Below are 23,785 nucleotides of genomic sequence, written 5' to 3'. Positions count from 1 at the left end.
AAAATACAGGCCAGTTTCAGATGATACTGGTTCCCAGAATGACAACTGTGGTTTGAAAGTTCATCTGTTTCATTTTCGCTGGTTTCTTGCTTATACAGAACCACGAAGGTATTGACAGAGCAGCTGGAGTGACTGTTTTCCACAAATGAGTTTCTCTCCTCCCCTTTCTCCCTTTTGCCTCCCCACCATGACAAATTCTGCTTTTTGAAACCTCGGTGGTTGTACATTTTATAAATCCAAAATCAGGAGACTACAAATACTAAGCATTGTAAACACTGGAATGATTCAAAGAGGCGAACAGACTCTGCACCACTGCTGTAAAGCAGGAGAGACTGCATGGTTTGAGTCAGAGAGGGGGCACAAAGCCCTGCATTTTTTCCATAGCTTTTCTGTGAGTTTCTGTGCAATAATCGACAGGTCACTTAGGCTTCTTGCGGCTCAGTTTCCTGAAGCCTAAACTACCCAGAACTACATGGGAGGTTCTTTTAAGTGCTCTATGTACAAGAGTCCTTAGATGATGTTGCTTGCTTCTAAGCAAATCCAAGGTCACGCTCCTTTTGTCTCATTACATACAAGAGCACATCAGTGCGATTAATTCGGTGCCACTCACCCAAAGGTAGCTACCAGAGTTGGACTGTTCTCAGGATTCCTGCTTCCTGTACGCTCAGCATGCACCTAGTTTTTCTTCCAAGGGACTCATTCCCTCTACCCTTACCTCTCAGGAGTAAGTAGCAACCTGTCTCAGTGAATCGGTACTTAATGCTTGGTGGTCTGCACTTCATATTTCTTCGGCAGCACAAATGCCTGTCAAAACAAGGTGGTGTTTCAAGGAAGGCAACTGAACTGATGAAGACAAAACTTTGTGTTGCAGACGGTCTGTTCCTGGAGAAGGCCATGCAGCTTGCCAAGCGTCACTGCAATGCTCTCTTTGATTTCGCTGTAACTGGAGACGTGAAGATGCTGTTGGCTGTTCAGCGCCATCTCACTGCTGTCCAGGATGATAACGGAGACAAGTGAGTTGGCCTGTACTTACTGGGTTGAAAGTCATGTTTCTGATGGCAGAATGGTGTGGTCAGTTTGGTCTGTCCCCTGTGGGTGCCGGTCATGGATTGCAGCGCTGCTCTAAGCAAATAAATGTCATTCGCCTTTGTGCTGTTTAGGAGAGGTACGGCTGCGATTCAGGCATTTTTGTTGCATTGGCAGAAAAGTCACTCGCAGCACAGAGTTCACTGATCCAGTACCTGTCAGAAAGTAATCTGGTCACCGAGGGTGTGTTGAGCATGGTGTGAGTTTGTTTGCCTTTTTTTACTTAAAATCTTGACTGAGCATGAAGTGCTATGCTTGCGTCATGGTGCCCAGTTGATGGGGATACTCAGTTTTGTACTGAAGGAGAGTGCCCTGCTTTTTATTCCATACAAGTCCTTAAGTCTTCATAGGAGGCTTTAAGTTACAGACGCACCAGGAGATGTAGAAATAATAGCTGGAGGGTCGCGCTGCTTTTCTCCCACTGACACCAGGTGCTTCCCAAAGGGCAGTATTTTGCCCTTGCTTACATCCGACCATACTGTTGTCTTCCAAGAGACTGCGTGGATATTTCTGGCACACTTGGCTGCTAATATTTGCTTATCAGTCCTTCAGTAATGTGAGCTGGAGTGGAAACCCATTTTGTTCCTCTACAGCTTATGCATATTCTGTGGAAATCAGAGTGAAATACAGGGAGGAACTAATGTTTAGTAGTTATTAAAAGCAAATTCAGTGGAAATGGCTCTGAACACATGCAAAGATAATCTCTTGAATAAGCAAGTGGCATTATCACATCCTCACTTTTTAGCTGGCCACCTTTGGACAGGCCCTGTGCAATCACTTCTGTTTCCTTAAATTGGAGTACTTTGTACAGTAGAAGCCATATAAGCCTTGAGGTGTCCAGCTAGATGGAAAATTACAAGTGACTCGAAACATGCTGTCCCACCATTTGATTCCTCTGTGAGAGGCTACTACTTTAACTCTACTTTTAGTGAAAATAGGTCTGGGATTATTGATAAAGGACTGCAAAATCAGAGGTAGCTACTTTACTTGCTTTGCTTTTCAGTTGGCAATCTAATTTCTGGTTTGAGGAAAGCAGGAATATGAAGGAGACAGGAGCTAGCAACAAAATCTGCTAGCACTTTGGACAATACAGATTCTGTGTTTAATAAAAAAACCCAAAACAAAAAAAACACCAACCAAAAAAACGGGGTAGAGGAGTGTTGAGCAAGTAGGACCTGGATTTAAATATCAATAAGGTGCCCCTCAGATTGGACTTGCAGGGCATTTCAACAAAGTGAAAATACTTTTCAGAATGCTGGTAAATAGTTGTTTTCTTTCTGGATCAAGAAGTACCTGCAAGTACGTGAGGCTCAAACTCACATGCTTGTCTTCTGGGATGGATTTTGGGCTGTGAGCATGTAATTACATTACATCTAAATTACTCTGCAGCTTTTTAACAAAACAAAGTTGTTGGTGACTGTCTTCCAGTGCTCTCGCAGGAGCTGGTATTGGGGGTTTTTTGTGGCGGGTGGTTTTTTTTTGGTTTTTTTGTTTTGTTTTTAAAGGTGAAAATTAATAAATCAATTTCCCTAATTTTCACTTTAATCATGCAAATTATATGGCAAAAAATATAACATTTTTGCTTAAGCCTTTAAAGAAATGTTGCTGTCAACTTTGCTCACCTTTCTTTTATCAAAGGAGCATGTAGGGAATGAAAATACCTTTAATGGAACCTGTATTGTGTTTTATGGCTTTCAGACAAACTACATTAATCTGTGGCTAGTGTATATTTACAGAGGGCACTCGGTAGCACCGGTTGTTACTGCATTTATACCAGTACCACCGCTCTCCAGAAGCCTGAGGGTATTACAGCACTCTGCCTCCACAGCAGTGCTGAAAAACATTTTTTTGATATAGGAACTGTTTAAGAAATGGAATTGACTGCCTTCTCATAGTCTAGTCAGCGTGTCTTTACAGCATCACTTGTAGTAGCAAGGTAAAATGAAAATACTTGGTACAGGAAAGAGAACTAAAGGCAGTAGAAGAGCCAGTTGGTTTCTGAAGTGAGATTTGGAGATAAAATGTCAGCATGATAGAGTGTAGTAAGAAGCATCTACCAGACAGCAGAGGAACAGCTCTTTTATGGTAGTGGTGGGACTGTTTGAACAGCACAGGAGAGTTGAAGGAGGGAAAGTGCCATGGTACTTGGTACATGGTACATGGGTTTAGAAATCATTTTTTTTTCTGCTTTTCAAAATATCTTCTGGTTTTGGGTGCTCTCAGTCTCAATTTCAAGATGACTCTACGCCCTGAATGGCAAGAAACTTCTTTTTATTTTTTCTGATGAAAGTGCAGATCTGAGTATATTCAGGTATTTCTGGAGCAGCATAACAAACGTGCCACATGTCCTATGTTGATACTGTATGTCAGTAACGATATGCTAAAAAGATGAGCCTAGAAGTTCGCCAGCGTCTGTTAAGGGAGAAGTTGGCAGGATACGTTTCAAAACAAAGGGTGTGACTTTGAAATGAAGCCTCAGGGGAAGACACAAATCGAGCTCTGTTGGCGAGGGGTGGTGCGATTCGCAACCTGCTTTTTTCCTGATGGTGTTCTGCAAGTACAGCCACTCTGGTGGTGAAGGGCCTGGCTCTGGAGCACGGGAAAGGCCGTTGCATTAACCCGGTAGAAGCAGTGAAGTGCCTTGCTATGCAGAGTCACTCATGTCCCAAAACAGGTTTTTCCTTTGGCATGACGTCTCCAGTCGCTGCTGCAAACCCTGTGGCTCTTAGTCAACAGGCCTGAGTCCTCAGTCATTTTTCTGTTTGAAAACGAAGAAAAGAAACCCACAGATCTGGGGAAACCCCCAAGGGGAAATCTGCTTTGGTGGCAGAGGGACCTGTGGAAATTCTAAAGGAAGGTTTTGACAGTAAGAGGTGTTCATGTGCTGCATAATTCAAAACATGAAAAAAACAAAACAGCGAAGAATCTGGGGATTTCAACCAAAATCGGAAACAATTATTTTGTGATACAAAGTTTGTATTTATTAGACTGTTGGTTAAGTTACGCTCAGGACCTGCAAAAGCTGTCCCAAGCCTGGTTTTATGATTGAAGGGTTAAACACAGTTCTCTTCCGACTGGCTTTTTTTTGATGTTGGGATTCATTTTAGGTGCTGATATGTAGTGCTGAAATCATGACCACTAACAGTCAAGCATTTATGTCAGTTAGAATTCAATCAGATCTACAGCAAAACCTTAACATTTTTATAATAAATTCGAAAATAATGTTAATTTGTCAATCTGTTTTTTGTTCGTTTCAGTGTCCTTCATGTAGCAATTATCCACCTTCAGACTGAGCTGGTGAAAAAACTCTTGGAAGTGATACCCGATATGAATTATAATGACATCATTAACATGAGAAACAACCTTTATCAGGTACGCAGTTGTGGTGGTACAAGTGTTGTTGCTTGTTCAGCCAGCAAAAAAGAAATTAGCATCTGTCTTACTTTTCTTCTGTTTGTCTGAATGAGCCCAGCTCAGACTGCAAAGCAAACAAGTTTAAGAACACAGTGACGTATTGTAAGGTGGTGGAGGTGCAAGAGCATGTTTTCACCGTTTTAGTTCGTAACTGCCCTTGATGTTAACATAAACATCTCCTTGGGTTAATTGTAGAACAGGCCAAAAATATGAAATTCTTCAGTTCGTGCCTTCATCATTTGGCTTCTCTGTTATTAAACCAGCGGCATGGATTACAGCATGCCAGCTCTGGGCTCTTCTGACCTTTCTAACCTGGAGTAACTCAGAATCATGAGTCAGTTGCTGCATCATCAGTTATCTGTAGGCATGGGGAAGCTGTAACAAACTATGCCCTTCCTATAGCCCGGGTGGTATTTGTGCGCCCCTCACATGAGCACCAAAATTTCCTTTTCACTTCTAGATTTGCATTAGGGCAAAACAAACAAAAAAAAACACCACCCCCATGCCTTTTACCTAGTAGGAAAAGAACACTTAACTGCCAGGCACAATTCTGTCTCCTCAGCTTCATCTATGACAGAGCCTGAGGCTTTTGTATTACAATAAAAAGCGCAGGCTTTTAAAAGAGCTGTGGAAACCTGCCTGGAAAAGAATGTCTTCAACTGTGCCCGCTGTTTGGTTGTCCCAAAGGTAACCAGCTGGACGTTACACAGCAGCACTGTAACGTTTGTGTCATTTCTTTTGCTGTGAACAGTAAAGGCAGGGTTTTATTCTACACAGATAGTCCCAGAGGGTTTATTTTGCCCTTTTTTTGTTCTCTTTTGCATTTCATTTTTATGCTCGTATAAAGCAAGTTCGAAATGTGGAGGCTGATGAAAGCAAGCAGAAGATTCTGAATTGAATTCTGTGCCCTCTGTTTAACTGAAACAGGGAGAAAAGCTGTGCTCTACACAGGCAATAAACCTCTAGCTACCAGGACCTCTCCAGCTATTCCTACCTTCTGCTTAAACCTTAAGCCAGCAGTGGGAGGGAAAGTAGGCTTGGGCTAGAATTTTCCTTCTATACAGGTATTCTGAAAGCTGAATCGTACATGTACCCTATAGATTCAGTAATTAATTGCAGAAGTGTTGACAAATGTATTGACAAACAGAAGCTTATTGTACGGAGCTGGAATTAGTCTTGGTTTTTTTATAGTCCTCTGTGAGTATAAGGATAATGATATTGAGATGGAATCTTGTGCAATTTTTACATTATTTTAGTGTTGGAAGTACCGTTTCCCAAACCTTACTGGAATGTCTCGCTCTTTAAATACATTCGTTTTGACTATGTTCTACACAATCCTGTTCACTGGCAAGACTGTCAAGCACGCAGTAAATAGCTGACCTTTGGAAATACTGGAAACCCCTCGGCCTGAGAGCCTTTCAGTGCTGCAGGTGTCTTTGCACAGCAAATAGCATCAGCTAGCTAGAAACACGCTGCATAAATGCACAGTTGTTCCGCGCTCTGGCAAATGCACAGAATAGCAAGATTTTCTTCTTTTCTGTGCAGAGTTGTTTGGGGGGATGAGGAAATCTAAGCCCGTGGCTGCAAACCCCCTAGTCAGGAGCAAAATGAGAGCGTAGTTCAGTGCAAAAGGTGGATCTGAACAGGCCCTGGAAGGTGAGGGTGCTCCCTCCATGGTACGAACTTGGCTATGGGGCAGCTGCAGGCAGGGTTACGGTGTCTGGGGGGCACAGGGGTTACCTCATTTCCCGAGTCCCTTGCACCACCACGCTCAAATAGCCAGCTCAGTGCCCTGTCTTGTAAGAGTAAAAAACATCTTTGTTCTTCCCAAAGTCTGAATGCTGATGCTGGCAAGGCAGCTTTTATTTCCAGTAAGCAGAAACCCTGTTTGTAGTGCACAGTAGAAAGAAATGTATGCATATGCAGGCTTTTCATTGTTAGCTTTGAAGTGGAGTAACGTCTTCTCACACCAGGAGCTTTTATGGGTTTGAGATTTCTGTAGAAGTGATGTAGCTGTTGTTTATCTTCTCATGGCTTGCTTCTGTCACTTCCAGACCCCCTTGCACCTGGCAGTGGTCACAAAGCAGGCAGAGGTGGTAGAAGACTTGCTGAAGGCTGGAGCAGATGTCAGCCTTCTGGATCGCCACGGCAATTCTGTCTTACATTTAGCTGCTACCGAAGGAGACGACAAGATCTTGAGTCTACTCCTCAAGCATAAGAAGGTATCTCCGATGGTCGACCTTGCCAATGGTGAAGGTATGGAAAGATAATGGCTCTATTTTACACTTACCTATTGGGCAAGCACACCTCAGTTCCTGCCAACACAGTGGTTTTACACAGGTTTGACCTTGCAAATAGCGTATTTCCCCATTTTGCGCATGCTGTCCTTGGCTATTCTATGCCTGCAGTCACAGATGAGAGGAAGACGTGTAGGTTTTCTGGTTATGCAGAACGTAAAGATTGGTAATGGCCACGTGACACAGTATGGATTTTAATTTTTGATACTGCATATTCTTTTTAATCTCACAAAACTTCAAGCACTGTGTTCCCCCTGAGATACCTTATGCAACTGCTGTTTTTTAAAAAAATCCCCCCAGAAGAAACTGTTTCTTCCTCTCTAGTGAACGAAATCCCCTCAAAAATAATTTCTGGACCAGTGTCAAGTTTCCTAGCTGGTACTTCGTGACCATAAAGAAATAGAGCCTATAAAATAACGACAAAGACACAATTCTCCCATTTTTCAGTGGCACAGGTCATTTGAATTTAGTACTCCTGCTCTAGTAGATTGTCTGACCTAAACGCAGGAATTAAGGGAATCAAACAACTGTGTTGAGTTCCTCAGACAGAGGGGTGGTTTGGTTTTGTTGGTTTGGGGTGGGTGTGTGTTTCTTAAATACAAGGGGTTTTTTGAGCTGGTGCAGGTAATCCTGAGGTGATAGGGCAGTGTGGCCTTGCAGGAGGATGATACTAAACATACCAGTTATTCCCCAGAATGTTTCTAGAAGAGATGTTCAGTAGCAGATGGGGCCAGTGCAGGTACCCATTTGTTTAGTACCAAGATGCAGATTTTTTTGTAAGGCTACACTCCTTTGAGGCAAAGGGATGATCTAAGTGAGCTCTTTACTTCCTGCCTTCTTTTCCACCTTGTAATTTGCTGATTTTTGTTCTTTTTTACTTTTTTTCACACGTGGCTTTGACTTGCCATCAATAACACAACTAGTTTTAATTTATGCACAAAGAATATTTTTATTAACACCATCTTTTAGTGTATAAGCAGTCAAAATAAGTCACTTGTGCTCGGGTAACGACAGTAAATCTCACTCGTTCTACAATTTTCACAGACACGGCAAATTCAAAACTCATTACTCCAACATTTCCATATTTTTCAAATATTAATGCATGTGATGGGTGGGGTTTGTTTTGTGTAGGTCTCGGCGCAATTCACATGGCGGTGATGGCAAATAGCATGTCCTGCCTCAAACAGCTGATCGCTGCTGGAGTTAACGTCAATGCTCAGGAACAAAAATCTGGACGAACTGCACTGCATTTAGCAGTTGAGCACAAGAACATCCCTTTGGTATGCTGCCTTTTGCTTGAGGTAAGGGCAGAATTTCTTCCTCCCAGGTCTTTTCACTTACATATTTAAAAACTCAAAAATCCTTAAGTGCTTCAAAGGAACAGAAGAAAGGGGTTTTCCCTGTTGATTACCTAAATTGGTATAATGGCAAAATTATTGCTAACGTTATTCGTTACTACTTGTTCAGCACTGCTGGTGAACCTTTTGCCCAAGGTGAGGAATTTACAGTTTGTGACCCTGACCTGACCGCATATGCCGTGTTTAATTTGCACTGAGTAATGCCGGCAGCCAATGAAACTACTCATGAACAAGTTAATCGCTCCATCTCTGTGAAGTGGAATGTGTATACAGGTGCGCATAGAGAGATACTCCTGTATATCTATAAGTATTTGTCTCATCTCTTTAGCACCTCGACCCTAGTGTTGTTAACTCTACATGCCCACGGAGGCCACGGTAGCCCTCCTCAGTACCTGCGACGAACACCAGCCTGCCCACGCTCCTGAAGAGCAGGCGGAAGGCAGGCTTCTGTGCACACACCAGTTCAGACTCCAGATGCTGTGGGCGATCAATCAGATGGCAAAACTATTATGTGGGATGAGAAGTGGCTTTTATCTATCTGACCTGTTCAGATTTAACGCGGTGCCTCCTGCTGCAACACCGGAGCAGGTGACCACCGTCTGTTCCTGCAGGCGACAGTTGTCATTACTTTCTAGTTCCTTCTTTTCAGACAATGATTAGAGTTTTTATGCAAGCGGGCATGGAATGGTGCTTATTTGCACAGCAGCAACGTTTATGCGGGCATGAGTCTCCGCAGCTCTGTTGTATAGAGAAGTAACACTTTTCTTGTTGTTCAATAAAAACTTAGAGTGATGCAGATGTGGACAGCACTACGTATGATGGGACAACTCCTCTTCACATAGCAGCTGGAAGGGGCTCTGCAAAATTGACAGCAGTTCTCAAAGCAGCAGGTATGAAACTAGATATTTGCTGGAGAGTTTTCTTTCACAGTGGCAATTCAGGTTAGAAGGCTGCAATCAGAAAAGAATGTGCCAGTAAACTTGTTTCATGAGCAGAAGAATTCCTGCGTTAAAAGCGTGAAGGTTTGGTTTTCCTCAGGCAAGGCTTATGCTCAGGTGCTGTGCTGCTCTTCAGCACCATCTAATGGCTAAACCAAGAAACTAATGTTAGTCAAGAAAAAAAATTGAGTGCTCTTGGAAGTTTTTTTGGAGCTGAATAAGCAGAGAAGAGACCTAATTACATAGTTGGGATAAGTGTTGGAATGCTTTAAAAAAAAAAAAGTCACTGAAAGATGAGCTTGTTAGTGTCACCTATTCCGTATCACTGTGGAAGAGTTAGTTTTGCCTACTACTTAGAACACCACCACACACACACACACCCCCGATTTTCCTCCTTTGAAGCAGAAGTCCAGGCCTCCCATTGCTCCAGCTTTGTGCTTGGTCTTTTAATAATACCCAGACCTTCGCTGACGCTAGAAAAAGAAGCACCACACCGTTCCTTAACCACATACATGTTACGTTCTGCGGGAGCCGAGAACGGGGCTGGAAGTCAGTCTGTATAATCGCAGCCCTTTCTTTGGGCCCTAACACTCCGCTTGTCACTCGGCGCTCTTTATAATGGAGAATAGCAGCATACAGGGATGTGACAGCATTTATCTTAATGCAGCAAATAACTTTATCAACTAAATATAAGATGTGATTTAGCTTGAGTAGCTCAATTAGCAGCTTTGCTGTTCCGAACTTAGAATACATATTTTAAATGTTGTTGAAAAGCACCTTGAAGCCTTTTCTTAGGATTTTTTTTTTTTCCACACTTGTTTGCCAGGTGCAAATCCTCACTTAGAGAACTTTGAGCCATTGTTTGATCTAGATGATGTGAAAGACGATGAAGATGACGATGAAGGAATTGTGCCTGGAACGACACCACTGGATATGGCAGCCAACTGTGAGGTATGTGGTCTGGTTTTTTAACAAAAAATAGTAGCTTGGCGCTCTCAGCCACTTCCTTTCACTGCATCCACAGTTACTTCAATGGTGGCAAGCTACTGATTTGCCATCAAAAATGAAACTAATTCAGCCACAAAATCCCCTTGTGTAATAGCCCTGGAAGAAAGCTCCACTTAACAGGCTACATCTACTGGAAAGCAATGACCAGGCACTTCCCGATATAGTTGCACTACAGCATTTAGCTGGTTGGGCAGCTTGTGCTTGAAGGCCCGTATTCACCCTCCAGTGGGTTTCTTTGCTGCACATTCTTCAGAATTGCTGACTTTGCGCATAGGGAAAATACACTTTTGTGTCCTACCCAAACAGTGATTAGGCCACACGGTCCATGCTTTAGTAGCTGAGTATGTGCAGCTGGCTTGGTGTGAGAGTAAGGTGGAAGCAGCCAGCATCTCTAAGCACATGGAGCTGGAGAGCGGTACTGGCCTTAGATGATAATCTAACCCAGACTTTGTTTTAAATCACTAGTTGCAGGCAGGCAATAACTGCTCACTTAGCCACTGCCACTTCCTGCAAACACTTCCTCTGTATTTTGAAACAGTTGCCAGATGGCATAGCTAAAGGGCAAGGGAGATTAACTTCTAAAGATTTCTCCCTCAAGCTTTGCACAGGTCTCCTACAGCATCTTGAGACCTCCTGATCCTGGGACAGAAAAAAAATTGCCCATTTACTAATGGAATTAGGGCTTTATAGAATAGTACTGAGACTTGCCAAGATAATGGACTCTAACCAGGTTTCTGCTAAAGATTGACTTTTCTGTATTCTCTTAGGTGTATGACATACTAAATGGCAAACCCTATGACCCACCAGTGGTTTTGGAGGATTTACTGACACAAGGTAACATCTATAAAGAAGACTTGACAATATCCCTCTAGTAATTGCGCACTAAAAGTGTACTTGCAAAGGCACAGCCTGTACCTGAAATGGGGAGGGAGAAGAGGTACCCTCTGCCCCCCTCATTCTCAGAATGAGTGTGAGGAGGGGGATCACAAGGCCACAGCAATACAGGAATAAACACTGGGATTGATAGACACTAAAATACTCTTAATTGGGCTTTTTTCCTGCTTAAAAATGAACTGGTACATGACTTGTATAAATACTAAACTAAGATATTTCTCTCTTCCCCAGGACGTTTGAGAGAGATGAATGAAAGTTCCAAGATGCAGCTTTACAAACTACTGGAAGTGCCCGATCCAAACAAAAACTGGTCCACTCTAGCAGAAAAACTGGGTCTTGGCATACTTAATAATGCCTTCAGGCTGAGCCCCTCCCCAGCGAAAACTCTGCTAGATAACTATGAGGTAATGTGGCTGTAAGAAGGTATGAAGAGCACACAGACATGTAGAGAACGCTGTTCTCCTGCATGGTGAGACAGTGCAGCCCTTCAGTTTTCACTAGCCTGGATGATGGTGAGCATCTGTTGTCTTGTCTCTTAGGTTTCTGGTGGTACAGTTCAAGAGTTGATCGCTGCTTTGAGACAGATGGATCACACAGAAGCCATTGACATCATTCAGAAAGCACTACCCGTCTCACAACGCCCCTCTCACCAGGAGGACAATACAGTACAAGCTCTTCTGTCATCATCATCACCACCCACCTTTGCAAATGGAGAGACAGGTAAAATTGACAGCAAAACTTCAAGAGCTTTATTTAAAACATTTTCAATTCTCCCCTCCGCCCCCCTTGGACCGCTGCTAGAGCACAGTTTCTTACACACAATGCCTGAGATGCTTACCTGTTTCAGACTTCCTTATAGACATTTGCTAGGCCTAGAAGACGGGGGGAAAATGGACCATTTGAATTGGTAGCCCTGCATTACAGTATTGATCATACTGTCTTCCTTTCCTAAAGGCAGACATCTGCCATTTACTGACAGCGGTAATTCCTTGGATGTACTGGGGGTAAGTTGCAAAAGATGAGCTAGGGAATGATCTCCCAGGCCTATACAAGTGCCATTACCATTTGACTTTTTTCCCCGCTCCTCATATCTGGATAAACTAAAGTGTTTTTGGGTTCAGAGACTTCTCAGTAAGACTTCGATATTAAATTTCTCCTTCCACAATGCGCTGCACTCTGAACTGGCCCAACATCTTGAAGGCAGAGAAATGGGGGATGGTTTAGGTTACAGGCGACCTCCAGCAGTCATGCTGTGCAACTGCCTCTTCAGAGCGGGGCTGGTATAACATTACAGGAGGCTGCTTGTATCATGCCTGGTTCAGTTTGGAGCATCTTCGAGGACAGAGGTCCTATGGTGCTTTTGGGCAGGGGACTTTACTAACAGAGGTTTTGAGTAAGCAGTAGGTCATCAGGGATGTTCAGTCGCTGCCTGGCCCCATTAAATAACAAAAACCTATGTTTTTTCTTGATGCTCTGTTCAAACACCAGTAGCGCTGCCAGCACCCTAATGTGCAACTGTACACCCGACATGAAAATAGGGTAGGCATTTCTGTAAAGAAAAAACAACCACCGCCATAGCGCCATCCTGCTCCAGCATTGCTGGTTTACTCTCTATAGAAAATTGGTTTTTCAGTAATGGAGCGAACCTTCACACCTATCTGAAAACATGCTTGTACACATATTGCCTCTTTAGGCTTTGCAACATGAATGGACTGCGCCATGTCATTTAAGATGGTTGGTTAGAAGAACGCTACTGAACTCTAATATGCTGACCACTGTTCTGGTCACACTGAGCCCACATCATACCTTCAACTCAGACACGGTTTTTCTTGCTGTCAGACGTTCCTTTTGTGGATCTTGCAGAGACAAGAGCTGCTCCTGACTTTGTTGCATTTCATGCTCACTTACTAGATTAAAATTGTCCAAGTTATTTGTCTCAAAAAGAAAGCTGTAAGTGAAATAACATGAGGAAGTTTTAGGAGCCTCATCCTGGAGCTGTATACTTGCACAGAGCCTAGGGATCTGAAAATCAGAGAACCTTCTGCCCTGCTACTACCACACGCAGGCAGAGCCCTGACTAGTGCAGTGACTGCATTAGAGTTCTGATATCTAAAGGTAGATATTCCTGTAGGAGAACTTTAAGCTATCGGTTTGCATTCTTCAGGCTTTTCTGAAAGCAACACTGCTGAATCAACACAAACAATAATATATTTCCCTTTTCTCTCTCCCACAGGCGAGCTTTATAATAGCAAATTTCAAGACAACGAAAGCACGTGTGACAGTGGTGTGGAGACCTCCTTCCGCAAACTGAGCTTTACTTACTCAGACTCTCTGAACAGCAAGTTATCAGTAACACTTAGCAAAATGACCCTGGGCTATGGACGTGAGAGTTCAGTGCACAGCAATTACATAGCCAACTAGTAATATCCCATTAGCAATATGCAGTTACAGGAACAAACGTGACATTTAAAATTACATCTGTGTCATCCTGGCCAGAGGGAAGCGAATTCACAACCAAAAGCGCGCTGGAGGAACCACACATGAACCCAAACCAATGGCGACTTCAGCATGCGGCTCCCAGCTATTGCTTCCTTCAAGTACATTTAATTTTATTCATTTACAAGCTATATACAATAACCAGGGCTCTAACTGCCGCATTAATACACAGGCCTGGACACTGTGAATGACTGACTGAGCTTTTCTGGGTTGTGAGGATTTTCTTTTATAGATGAAAGTCACTCCTTGTTAACACATAATACCAACTTAACAAAAAGAGGTAAGGCACACAGAGCAATCAAAGGATACAGTTTCTAGCTGCTCTCTTTGTAATTTTTGCAGCACAGTTGCATGAAAAAAGCTGATAAAATAGCTATCACAGAAAAATCATGACTTTAATCACAACAATGACAACTCAGAGAAAAGAGAATTCTTAAAAAGCTTGTATATTTCAAATAATGTATTTAAACTTAACTTTGGTGTCTCTTATTCAAAAAAAATCTCAAGTTTGGCATTTTTCTATTTGTAAATAGTCTTTTTTATATCTGTTCTTTTTCAAAAAAAAGTATGCTTTTTAAATGCTTATTTTTATTTTACTTTTATAATAAAAACCCAAAATGAAGTCTCTTGTCTACACTCGCTGTAATTTTTACATATCTTTCAAGTAGAGTTATTGAAGATTTACCAGTTCAGTTTCAGGCATTGATACATAACTGTGCTGATTTCCAAGTACTAAAATAAAGAAAGGGCTGCCAGCCACCTCTCTTAATGCGTAAGTATCTTTTATGGTGGGAGACCAGGAACATCAGCTACTGTTGAGCAGCTGTGCTTTGTCTGTGCTTTGGAACTAAAGCTCATGGTCTCTTCTAGTTCTCTTCTCATACTTAACGGCAGCAGAGAATCATTTACGCTGAAACCAACTATTGAGCATCTCGACAGAACTCTGATGAGGCTGGTCGTCTTTGGGCTATCTAGAAACTCCTCTGGTAGCTGTGTTCCCAAGCAGTACTTCTTGTGTGTTAATGCTGAGTGTAACTGTTACATATGTTGGCCCTGCTAAGAATACAGATATCAGATTTAACGATGAACACGCAATGAGCAGATCATACTGTTGTCGCTCACTTGTGGCTGGTTTTCTTGGCACAAATTGGAGACTGACAGTGTTGTCCTTGGCTCAGCTCAGCCTGCAGTAACCTGGGTGTCACTTGTGAGACGGTGAATCAAGATAAACCTTGAGAATTGATTACTTTAAAGCAGTATTTGCTGTAAGGAATTAAACCATAAGTAATTAAACAGAACTTGTAAAATAATCTTATCCAGCTGAACTATTGAGTGTGTTAACTACGTCCAGAGAAACAAGATGCATAACACTAAAAATTCCTTTTTTTTCCCAGTTACTGTATGTATAACCTACATATCCAGTGTCAAAAGGTGTATGGATTTTTGTTGGGTTAATGTGCTTGTCCAGTGTTGCTCTGCATTCCAGCTGTAGCAGAAACAGGCAACGGTTCTCATATTCTGGGGGTGGAGGAGCTTTCTGACCCCCCGCAGAGCTGCTGTCCAAGTCAAATGTACCTTCTACAATCCTGCAGGTCATCAGGGCGTCCTGGCTGTTGAGTCACACTTTTTGGCCTTATTTCTGACCAGCTCTGCTTTTAAACCACAGGAAGACACATGGGTCTGTATTTCCTTAAGCACTTCATGACCAAATGCTGCCTAATAGCTATTCATCAGGCTAGTGATCATGCAAGGAACAGCAGGCCATCTCCCCTAGGCCCTGTGTATTCAAGTGCGTTAAATGGCTGGCTGGCAGCTTCTTTCCTTGAAGCATCTCAGTTTCAGCCTATTTAACAAAAGACTTTGGTCCCTTCCCCGCCGCCCCCATCTTTGTTTAGAAATAAAGAAATATTAATTTAAAAGTATTCTCACCAGTTCAAAGAGGAACACTAACTTTTTACAGTTGAGTCACAAAATAGGACAACTTTTCCCATCTGCATTAACCCTCAGCATCTTAAGTATGTGCTGCCAGGCATGCCGCAGTTTCTCAGAGCTAGGCAGCTGCAGGAGGCAGAACACAGCAGCTAGCATAGGACACACTACAGAAAGTGGCACGACATCCCGCAGGAGACGTTTGTGTCATCTTGTGTTCTCATTTGGCAGAGCCAACCTACTGGAGAGCTTCGTGCTTACCTCAAGCAGCTCAATTAAAAGAAAATGCTAAACCACACAGCTTTACTCTCTCTGCTTTACCTTTTTTCTTAGTAGTAGGGGGCCACCCTGTCCAGGGCACACTGATTCTTGTACTGATGGCATCTGGGAGAAGGTCCATCTCCTTGCAGGTATGAGGATGACGGTAGTGTACAGAGGAACTTGGCTCAGCAAGAGAAAGTGTCAGCCGTGCAGACAAGCCTTAACATAAACATCTAAAGCAGATTTATTCTTCCTAACAGGTAACTGTCAAGATATATTTATGTGCCTCCACATCATATCTGCTCACCTCAGACATAGATTTATTCTTACACCTCCTTACCTGCAAAGGAAGTGCCATTGCTATGTCACAAGTGTGATGGAATAAACCAAAAAATAGTCCTGCAGGAACGCAGGAATTTGCTGCCTAAGAGTTCTCATCTACACCTGGCTTAGAGAGAAGAAAAAAACCTCTTTCTTAACTGCTAAAAAGAGGGTAGTAATGGTCTAACTCAGCCTTACATTTTCATTCAGCACTGTAAGGTAGCATGTGGCCCTCACTACACAAAAAAAAAACCACACCAAAAACTACAACACAAAAAAACCAAAAAAAACCCCACGCCCCACAACAACTTACATGAAAGAACAGCAAGAACCGAGTTACCAAGTTTCTTGAATGAAATGTTTTCCTTTAGAAGTTTTAGGAAAATCTCCCCTGCAAGCTCTTATTTACTCAGAGCACACCTCTGCACTGTGGCTGGATGGACAGAAGTACTGACTAGGCCCACGCCACAGTGGGCTCTTCTAATGCACTGCATCATAGTGCAGGAAGCGTGGTGCCTATTTCAATCAGCAATTAAAGCACTGAGGCTGGAGGTATGGTCAAAAAGCATCAATCAACAACCTCAAACTAATCCTTAGAAGCTGATTTCATGGGTTTGTCCTTCTGAGTGCTAGTCCCGCTTCCTGTCGCTTTGACAGTTGCTGCACAGATTTATCTGGAAACACTTGCAATATTCAAATGGATCAATATTAAAATAAACAAGGCTTCTAATTAAGCTTTTTTTTTCCCCCTAGAATGTAGAGAGGTGTCACCTTTGGGCATCCTCAGTCAAGTTTAGTATTAAAAATTAAAGTAATTACAACGAGGATCAAAATTTTAAATAATTCTAAACTTAATCTGCACTTGCAGCAATTGGAACTTGCTACATTATTTTGCTACTGCATTGCAGTAATAAATGCCAGAAGCTTGTGGAATGCAGCAAAAGTAAGTTGTGACAACAGAACACTACAGACCTCCTCCACATTTGATATAAAGATTATTGAGAAAGTTGAACTGCCTTGATTTTAGATTGGCTGCCACAGCTCTAAGCTTGTGGTGTCATCTTGGCATGTATTTACAAACTTGGAAATCAGTGTGATAGTGGGAAGTTCTCAGCAGCACTCTGAAAGTTTGCGGACTGCAGGAAGGATAAGAATCTTACCTGCATGTGGTGGTGTATGAAGTGTCTTTTTTCCCTTTTCTGGGCAAGTGAAATGCTGTTTACCTACATTTAAGGGAAAAGAATGACACTCCTCGCTCCCTCCAAATAAGTGACAGGAATGGTGGTGTCCATTCGTTAGCTCAGGGTGCAACGGACAACGCTCACCCACCATCCACGGCTTTTGGCTCTGGAGCACGCCATCTTCTCTTACAGTAGAGCAGCTCTGGAGTAACTGCAAAAGGCACGGGCCAAAATTCTGCCACCTTCAAAAGATTTCTAGAGCTACAAGCAAAATACAGCACAAGTTAATTACCTAGGAGGTGCTTTTCTGTATTCAGGGTTATGAAGCCATCTGATGCCCCGCTTAGAGCTAGGCTGTAGTATGTACATTATTCAAAGCCTGTAGAGGCTTCCCCATGGACTCATTTAACTGCTAGAGAAATTTTTCAGCCATCCATTTACCCTTGCTATTTTCACAATACAGAAGAGCACTAGCAGATCAGTGGACTTCATTACACACTGCAAGGGAGAACACCTGTGACTGACTTTACATCAGTTAACCTGTGGCCTGTAGCAGCATTTGCCAATGCTCCAGTTGAGTCAGCACAGAGAGAGCATCACACGCTCTGGGCTAGCTAATACAACCACGTTTGCCAGAAAGACAGGAGCAGGACTAATGTCTCTCTTCTCTTTCAGATGTGTAGTCACCTCAGTATCTTCTCATCTTCAGCATCGCAGGCAAGAAACTCTGCATTTGGCTACAGTACAACTGCAAATCTGTGGCCAGAGCCCTTCCAGATAGGTAGCAGATGGTTAGATACACAAACCACGTCACTGTCCTAAACACTAGGCCTGCTTCTTCATGGAAGCTCCTCTGCTATCCTCAGCTCCTCACCAGTGCTCAGGCTGGGCAACCCAACTGCAGCTTCCTAACATCCTACCAGTGCCATGGAACAACTCTTAGGAAGATCTCAAGCTTTCCAATCTTTCTTTCACAGGAAACCACCTGAGGGCCTGGCTCGCACCATTGCTTCTTTACAGTTGCTGGGGAAGTGAGCTGAAGCTTAAATCCTGGTATATCACATGCTAGTTGGTAAGACAGAATCACAGGGCTGGCGATGCCAGAGTATTGCTATCCAGCTTATTTACAACAGGCAAAAGAGGACTGCTGCAACACGAGAAGAAAGATAAGCTGCAAATCTGGCAAAAGCCTAGCAATCAGCATTTGCAAAGAGGTATCGGGGCCAGCATTTAAGGTTTTGTTTTTTTTTACCACCATGAAAAAGAGTTGAAACTTTCACCTTCTGCATCTGACAACAGCATGCTTCCCCATCAGCTCAACACACCACGCTCGTTCTGGATTACCCAACTCCCCACTCGGCATAATCCTGGATCGATCCACAGGCCAAAGGTTCTAATACGCAAGGGTGACGGCCCTTCTACCGCAGCCATTCCCGTCCAACAGCCAGACACAAAGAAAGAAAGCTACACAGAGAAAGAGCAGTACTGAACCACTTTGCACTTACAGAGACCATCAAGAAATATCAAGATCAACTTCCAAAAGCAGACCTCCAAGAACAGGTCCTGGCAAGCAACCAGACTCACCACCTTCCTCCTGACTAGTCCTCAGGGTGTTTTTTCCCTTCATGCTGCAGCATGTTTCCCTTGCTGTAGTGGCCTAGACCAAAGACACCTCTATTTTGGCTACAGCACACACTAATAATAAAACCTGACATTTACAGGTCTTTACTAACTGACTCTACTTCCTAGAGTAAGACGGCCTCTCCTCAGTGTTGGCAGAGGACAAAACCAAGTAATTTTAAGGTTCTGTATTTTTCACTAGGGTTTTCTTTTTCTACCCAATGTTTTGTTTTTCTATACAATTAAGTATACACTAAATTGGGGCTTTCATTTCACTATCTTGTAACATCTGACTGGAAAGCAGAGTTATGTAAACCCATTTCTTTGACTGGAACATGTCCTTAAACATTCAAACCGCAAGTTCCTGGATGACTCAACTTACCACTCAGAGGGTACGAAAGAAAACTGATTCTGACAATGTAAAGGCCAGTTTGTAAGCCACAAAACTGAACTGTCCTTTACTAAGAAACTCATTGGCCTGTTCCTTTGCACCTGATGCCACTACAGGTCACTGCTACACACCTCCAAAAGCAAAAGGGAACTAACAGAAGTAAAAGTACTGAAGAAAGATATGCCTCTAAGGCAGAAAAATTCTCCAGGTCCCAAGGTATGCAAACAGCAGGTAACAGGACTAACAAAGAGCTATGAACACTGACTGAGAGAGGAACTTTAGATACATTCACCTGCTTCTTTCCTGGAAAAACACATAAAATAACTTGGAAAATCTTCCAAGGAGGTGCTCCAGTAAACTGGAGCAAAATGAGTCTTCCTTGTGTCGCAGAAAGTACCAACAAAGAGGTGCCCTCTAAGGATCAAAATGGTCTCTGCAGGTCCTGCATGGGTTCAGAGCCAAATCTCTGCCAGACACCAGTGTTAGTTCAACGGATTAGCCAACGCCATACAGCCTTCTTCCAAAACCTGCTCTCAAGTTCTGTTCTGGAAGGGCATTTGTCATGGCTCCTGCTGAGGGGATCTCTGACTGCTGCTTTCGCCATCTGTGGCGGGCAGCCCAGAGGGAGCCCGGAAGCAAACAAAGGCCATCAGCAGAAGCAAACCTGGTGATCCCTTGAACAAAGCATTGCAAGCTGCAGCCTGAAAGAATACTGATGAGGCCATTCCCCTCTACTGTTGCCACCAATAATTCAGTGACACTGAGAACAAGCACCGTGACACTTACCAAACGCTCCTGCTGCTCATCCCCACAGCACTCCGATGGCTACAGATGGATGTTGCATTCCTATCTTTGCCCTGATCTGAGACAAAGGCAGACCAATGTAACCAAGTATAGCACAATATGCAATGGCAAAAGTACCAAGGGGAAATGGTTAACAAAGGTACGTGTTAGAGCCACTGCTGCACAGGGGAGAGAAGAAAAATAGCATCTATAAATACGTACCTACTGCGACACCAGGAAACCAAAAGAACACATTAAGGCTATTAAGACAATAAGGGAAGTGAACCTCCCCACATTAAATTCTGTTTTGAGCTAAAGCATTTGGCTTAAGCAATTGCTAATCTTTCATAACAGCACCTAGTGCTGAGCTGAAGCTTTCCAGAGAGAAAGAATAGACCCACTCTTTAGGGAGCGTCTGACCTTCAAAAATAACAATAATTAAGAAATTGTCTGAGCCTTTTTACACCAATCTGGTAACTGCAGAAAGCAACAGCAGAAAAACCCATTTTATAGAATAATGCTCTCCTGCATAACAGTGCTGAGAGGCATTAGCTGCATAGCCACTTCATCAATTATTGATCATGTACCACATCGTCTCTTTCACGATTTTGCCTAAAATTCATGACAGGCTAAGCAAGGTCACAGTTATCCAAATTCATGGTTTATGGCTTATAGCAATTCAAAAAGCTCTTTTCCACATCTCTGAAACTCCACTTATTCTGAGATGCACTAATAACAAATATCATTGACCTTCAGATAGTCCTTTTGATTGTCTTTGAAACAAGTCATTCTGTGAAAGTTTTCCTTATTTAACACTATGAAGCACCGTTTTGAAATTCCATCCAGATGTTACTAGAAGAGACATTTCTATATCAACGTAACAGAAAGACATCAACCAATCTGCCCTCTTCCTAATACACTGCAGCAATATTTATTAATCATATTTATTCCATATTTTCTCCACATTTTTTCATCCTTACCTTACATTGACTCTATTGCTGCTTTGATTCCAGAACACCGAAAAAACGGAAGGATTTTTTCTTGTATTGCTGGCCCAGGATGTCTCTCGAAGAACTTTTAAATTGCTTTATCAATGTCTGTGTTTTCTAACTGTTATGTTTTATTCATGACTATCAGTTTCCCTTTTTATTTTATATAACCTATAAACATTAGCACATACACATACATATTTTAACTGCTTTCATGTTTTCTTTCAACTAGGAAAAGTTTTGAATCAGGAAAGCCCTCCTATGCAGCTGTAGTTAGTTGTTTTAGTGACCTAATAAAGCATTTGGAAGCAACTTCAATTTATCATTTCCCTTTCATCTTTAAGTTTTTCCTCTCGCTCAGGAGTACGGCAGTTCCAGTTAACGCCCAATTCAAAAAGCACCAGAGATTGCCAAGCATCGGTCAATACGCTCATCTCTTTGCCCATTTAAACTGCGATCACTGCAAGAAAACAACCCCCCATTCCGAGTTCTTTGACCAATGGAACATACAGCCACTCTCCCCACAGATGCTGCAGGCCACCAGCACCACCACCATGCACTGATTTTGCTATGAAGGTGGAAAACACCAGTAGAGCTTGTTCAAAAACCTTCTACTATGAAGTGCTGATTCTACTGGGTGATTTGCAAGAAAGTTAATACTTGCTTGGACTGCGAGAGGGACCTTGTGGAACCCCAGCAAGATCCCAGCTGTGTTTCAAACCACATCTGTCAAACAAGCCCAATGTTTAGCAACCTGCCCACGGCATGGCTCGGTGGCCTGGATTTCCTGACAGCCAAACCCTCAGGCTTTCAATTCCACAGGCTACAGCAGCTCCCTGTGCTGAAGCAAGCTTATTTTCTTTGTATCAAATGCCAAAATGAGACAACATCTCTATGGGAAACCTAAACATTTTAAAAAACTTACTAGGAAAGAGAATAGAAGGTAAAGCACCATTACTTTGTTTAGACTAAGGAGTTCAATGTGCCGCCAGATCTAATCATGAGTCAACAGTGCCTTCTATGGGGAACCCACACACAAAGAAGCAAAATTAAGATATTGAGGTTTTCCTTTGTTGATGTCCATATTTTAAAGGTCACACACACCCCCAAAAAAGAAAAAAAATGGAAAACCCAAACCAAAAACACACCCAAAAAAATCAACCCAGAAAACCACCAAACCACCGCACTACAGAATTATGACACAATTTGCTTGACCAACAAAGCTAAGCCAACTCCACCTCTGGAAGGAAAGGATGATCAGTGTGGAGCACAGGGCCACTCATGAAGACTGCCAGGAGGTAACAGAATGGCTGCACAGCAATGTCCGAGTGAGAACAGCAGCCCTTGCACTATGCATCTGATAAGAGAAAAAGCAGTCACTTGTAACCCTGTGGTCCTCTCACGTGACCATTTCTTCCCTGTACCGCCTCCTTTCTCTTTGCAGCTTTGGTCAGCTCTCCTCCCCGTTCCTTTTCCCACAGCCAGGCATATCTTGTACTATGACATATTATGCAGGATCCCATGCAGCAGCAAGAGGTTTGTGACTGAACCTGCAGCCCTCTGGGAAGAGGCAAAGCTAGATGCAGAGCTCACAAGGTTATTGCTCGATGTTGCATGAGCAGGGAGAAGAAAACAAGCCTTGTACTCAATTCCCCTTTGAGAAGGGGGAACAGATCTGCCTGATGTCTCACTAGACAGCCTGGGTTTCATGTCTGTTTGGAAGCCTACCTTGCAGGAGGCAGGCACGACACCTGACAGAGCAACAGCCAGAGATCTGGAAGGGTAGGACTAGAGCTCCCCCAATTTGGCTGCAGATAGATTAAACCACTCCAAATGGGCCCACGCCTGTGGAGGTGTTCCCAGCTTGACTCCCTGCCCTTCCCCCTTGCCCCCCCCGCTGACCTTGCTGTTAGCCCAAGATAAATTTCCACTTACAGCATAGTGAAACTGGGAGAAATATGGATTTTTTTTTTTTTTTTTTTTACAACCATAGTCTGGAGGCGCATATTTCTGTTGCCTCTTAGTTAGGATGAATTCACAACCCAGTAATTCACCTCACGTGAACTGGAGAGCTCAGACTAGCTCTCTTGCACCAACTCCCCCCTCCCATTTTATACATGGGATATATTTTTCCCCATTACATGAGAAAGCCTTATTTTCAAATGTACCACATATATTATATGCAAGCTTTGCTGTTGGTATCTTTATATTGAACCAGCAGTTAAAATTCACACATGACAGGAATAGACAGTATGTTCTCTAGTCAGCTCAAATGGCACGTTATTTCAACTTCAGTCAAAATCTTCTGATTTTTTCCTCTTCATGTTTCACTCCTCGTCTAAAGGGAAACGAAGTATCCTTAGACAACATCCACCAGAGAGGTCAAGGTTAGTGACTTTTGTAGTTCTTCAACACTGGTAGGTTCCCAAGGAAAAAACAAAACCACTTTCTTCTTTTTGGTCATGAGGAAACCATTATCACTGAATCGGCCTTTTATGCTCCCTACATCCAGAGAAACAAAAGGAGCAATTGCAGTGGTCTGAAGAACAAATACATAAATGTCATCTTGTTGGGATACAGAGGCCTGGAAGAAAAATAAATAAATAAATAAATGAAAATATACATGTTAAATAAGAACAAGTTACACCCAAACCGGGAAAGACCTTGCATATCAGTAAAACAGACTGAACAACCACATTTGATCAAAATTACTATTCTCTTATGGAAATCTCTTCTGGAATAAAAGGTCAAACCAACAGGACTCATATGTAAGAATCATACAAAAAACTGCAAGTGTTATTATAGCTTCCTACAGAATA

The 23,785-nt window shown here is 42.7% G+C and overlaps 2 protein-coding genes across 4 annotated transcripts in view; one reads left to right on the top strand and one right to left on the bottom strand.

The window, feature by feature from the left end:
- Window positions 1-13,931, top strand: part of NFKB1 (nuclear factor kappa B subunit 1) — a 58,906-nt gene extending 44,975 nt beyond the window's left edge. For all 3 annotated transcript variants that reach the window (XM_075090737.1, XM_075090739.1, XM_075090738.1), the window contains exons 15-24: window positions 872-1,013; window positions 4,344-4,458; window positions 6,555-6,756; window positions 7,929-8,098; window positions 8,943-9,045; window positions 9,920-10,044; window positions 10,869-10,935; window positions 11,227-11,399; window positions 11,535-11,715; window positions 13,229-13,931. In XM_075090737.1, coding sequence (XP_074946838.1) covers window positions 872-1,013; window positions 4,344-4,458; window positions 6,555-6,756; window positions 7,929-8,098; window positions 8,943-9,045; window positions 9,920-10,044; window positions 10,869-10,935; window positions 11,227-11,399; window positions 11,535-11,715; window positions 13,229-13,416 — 1,466 coding nt within the window. In that variant the 3' untranslated portion in view covers window positions 13,417-13,931. The remainder of the gene's footprint in view (window positions 1-871; window positions 1,014-4,343; window positions 4,459-6,554; window positions 6,757-7,928; window positions 8,099-8,942; window positions 9,046-9,919; window positions 10,045-10,868; window positions 10,936-11,226; window positions 11,400-11,534; window positions 11,716-13,228) is intronic.
- A 9,211-nt stretch (window positions 13,932-23,142) lies between these two features.
- The window catches only part of MANBA (mannosidase beta), a 47,177-nt gene continuing 46,534 nt past the window's right edge, over window positions 23,143-23,785 (bottom strand). Inside the window, exon 17 of the mRNA XM_075090740.1 lies at window positions 23,143-23,550. Within this exon, the coding sequence (XP_074946841.1) occupies window positions 23,326-23,550 (225 nt within the window). The 3' untranslated portion in view covers window positions 23,143-23,325. The remainder of the gene's footprint in view (window positions 23,551-23,785) is intronic.

This window comes from Phalacrocorax aristotelis, chromosome 4 (genome assembly GCF_949628215.1).
Source record: "Phalacrocorax aristotelis chromosome 4, bGulAri2.1, whole genome shotgun sequence".
Classification (NCBI taxonomy): domain Eukaryota; kingdom Metazoa; phylum Chordata; class Aves; order Suliformes; family Phalacrocoracidae; genus Phalacrocorax; species Phalacrocorax aristotelis.
The sequence above is the reverse complement of the archived record's forward strand: the minus strand, read 5'-3'. Positions and strand labels throughout refer to the sequence as shown.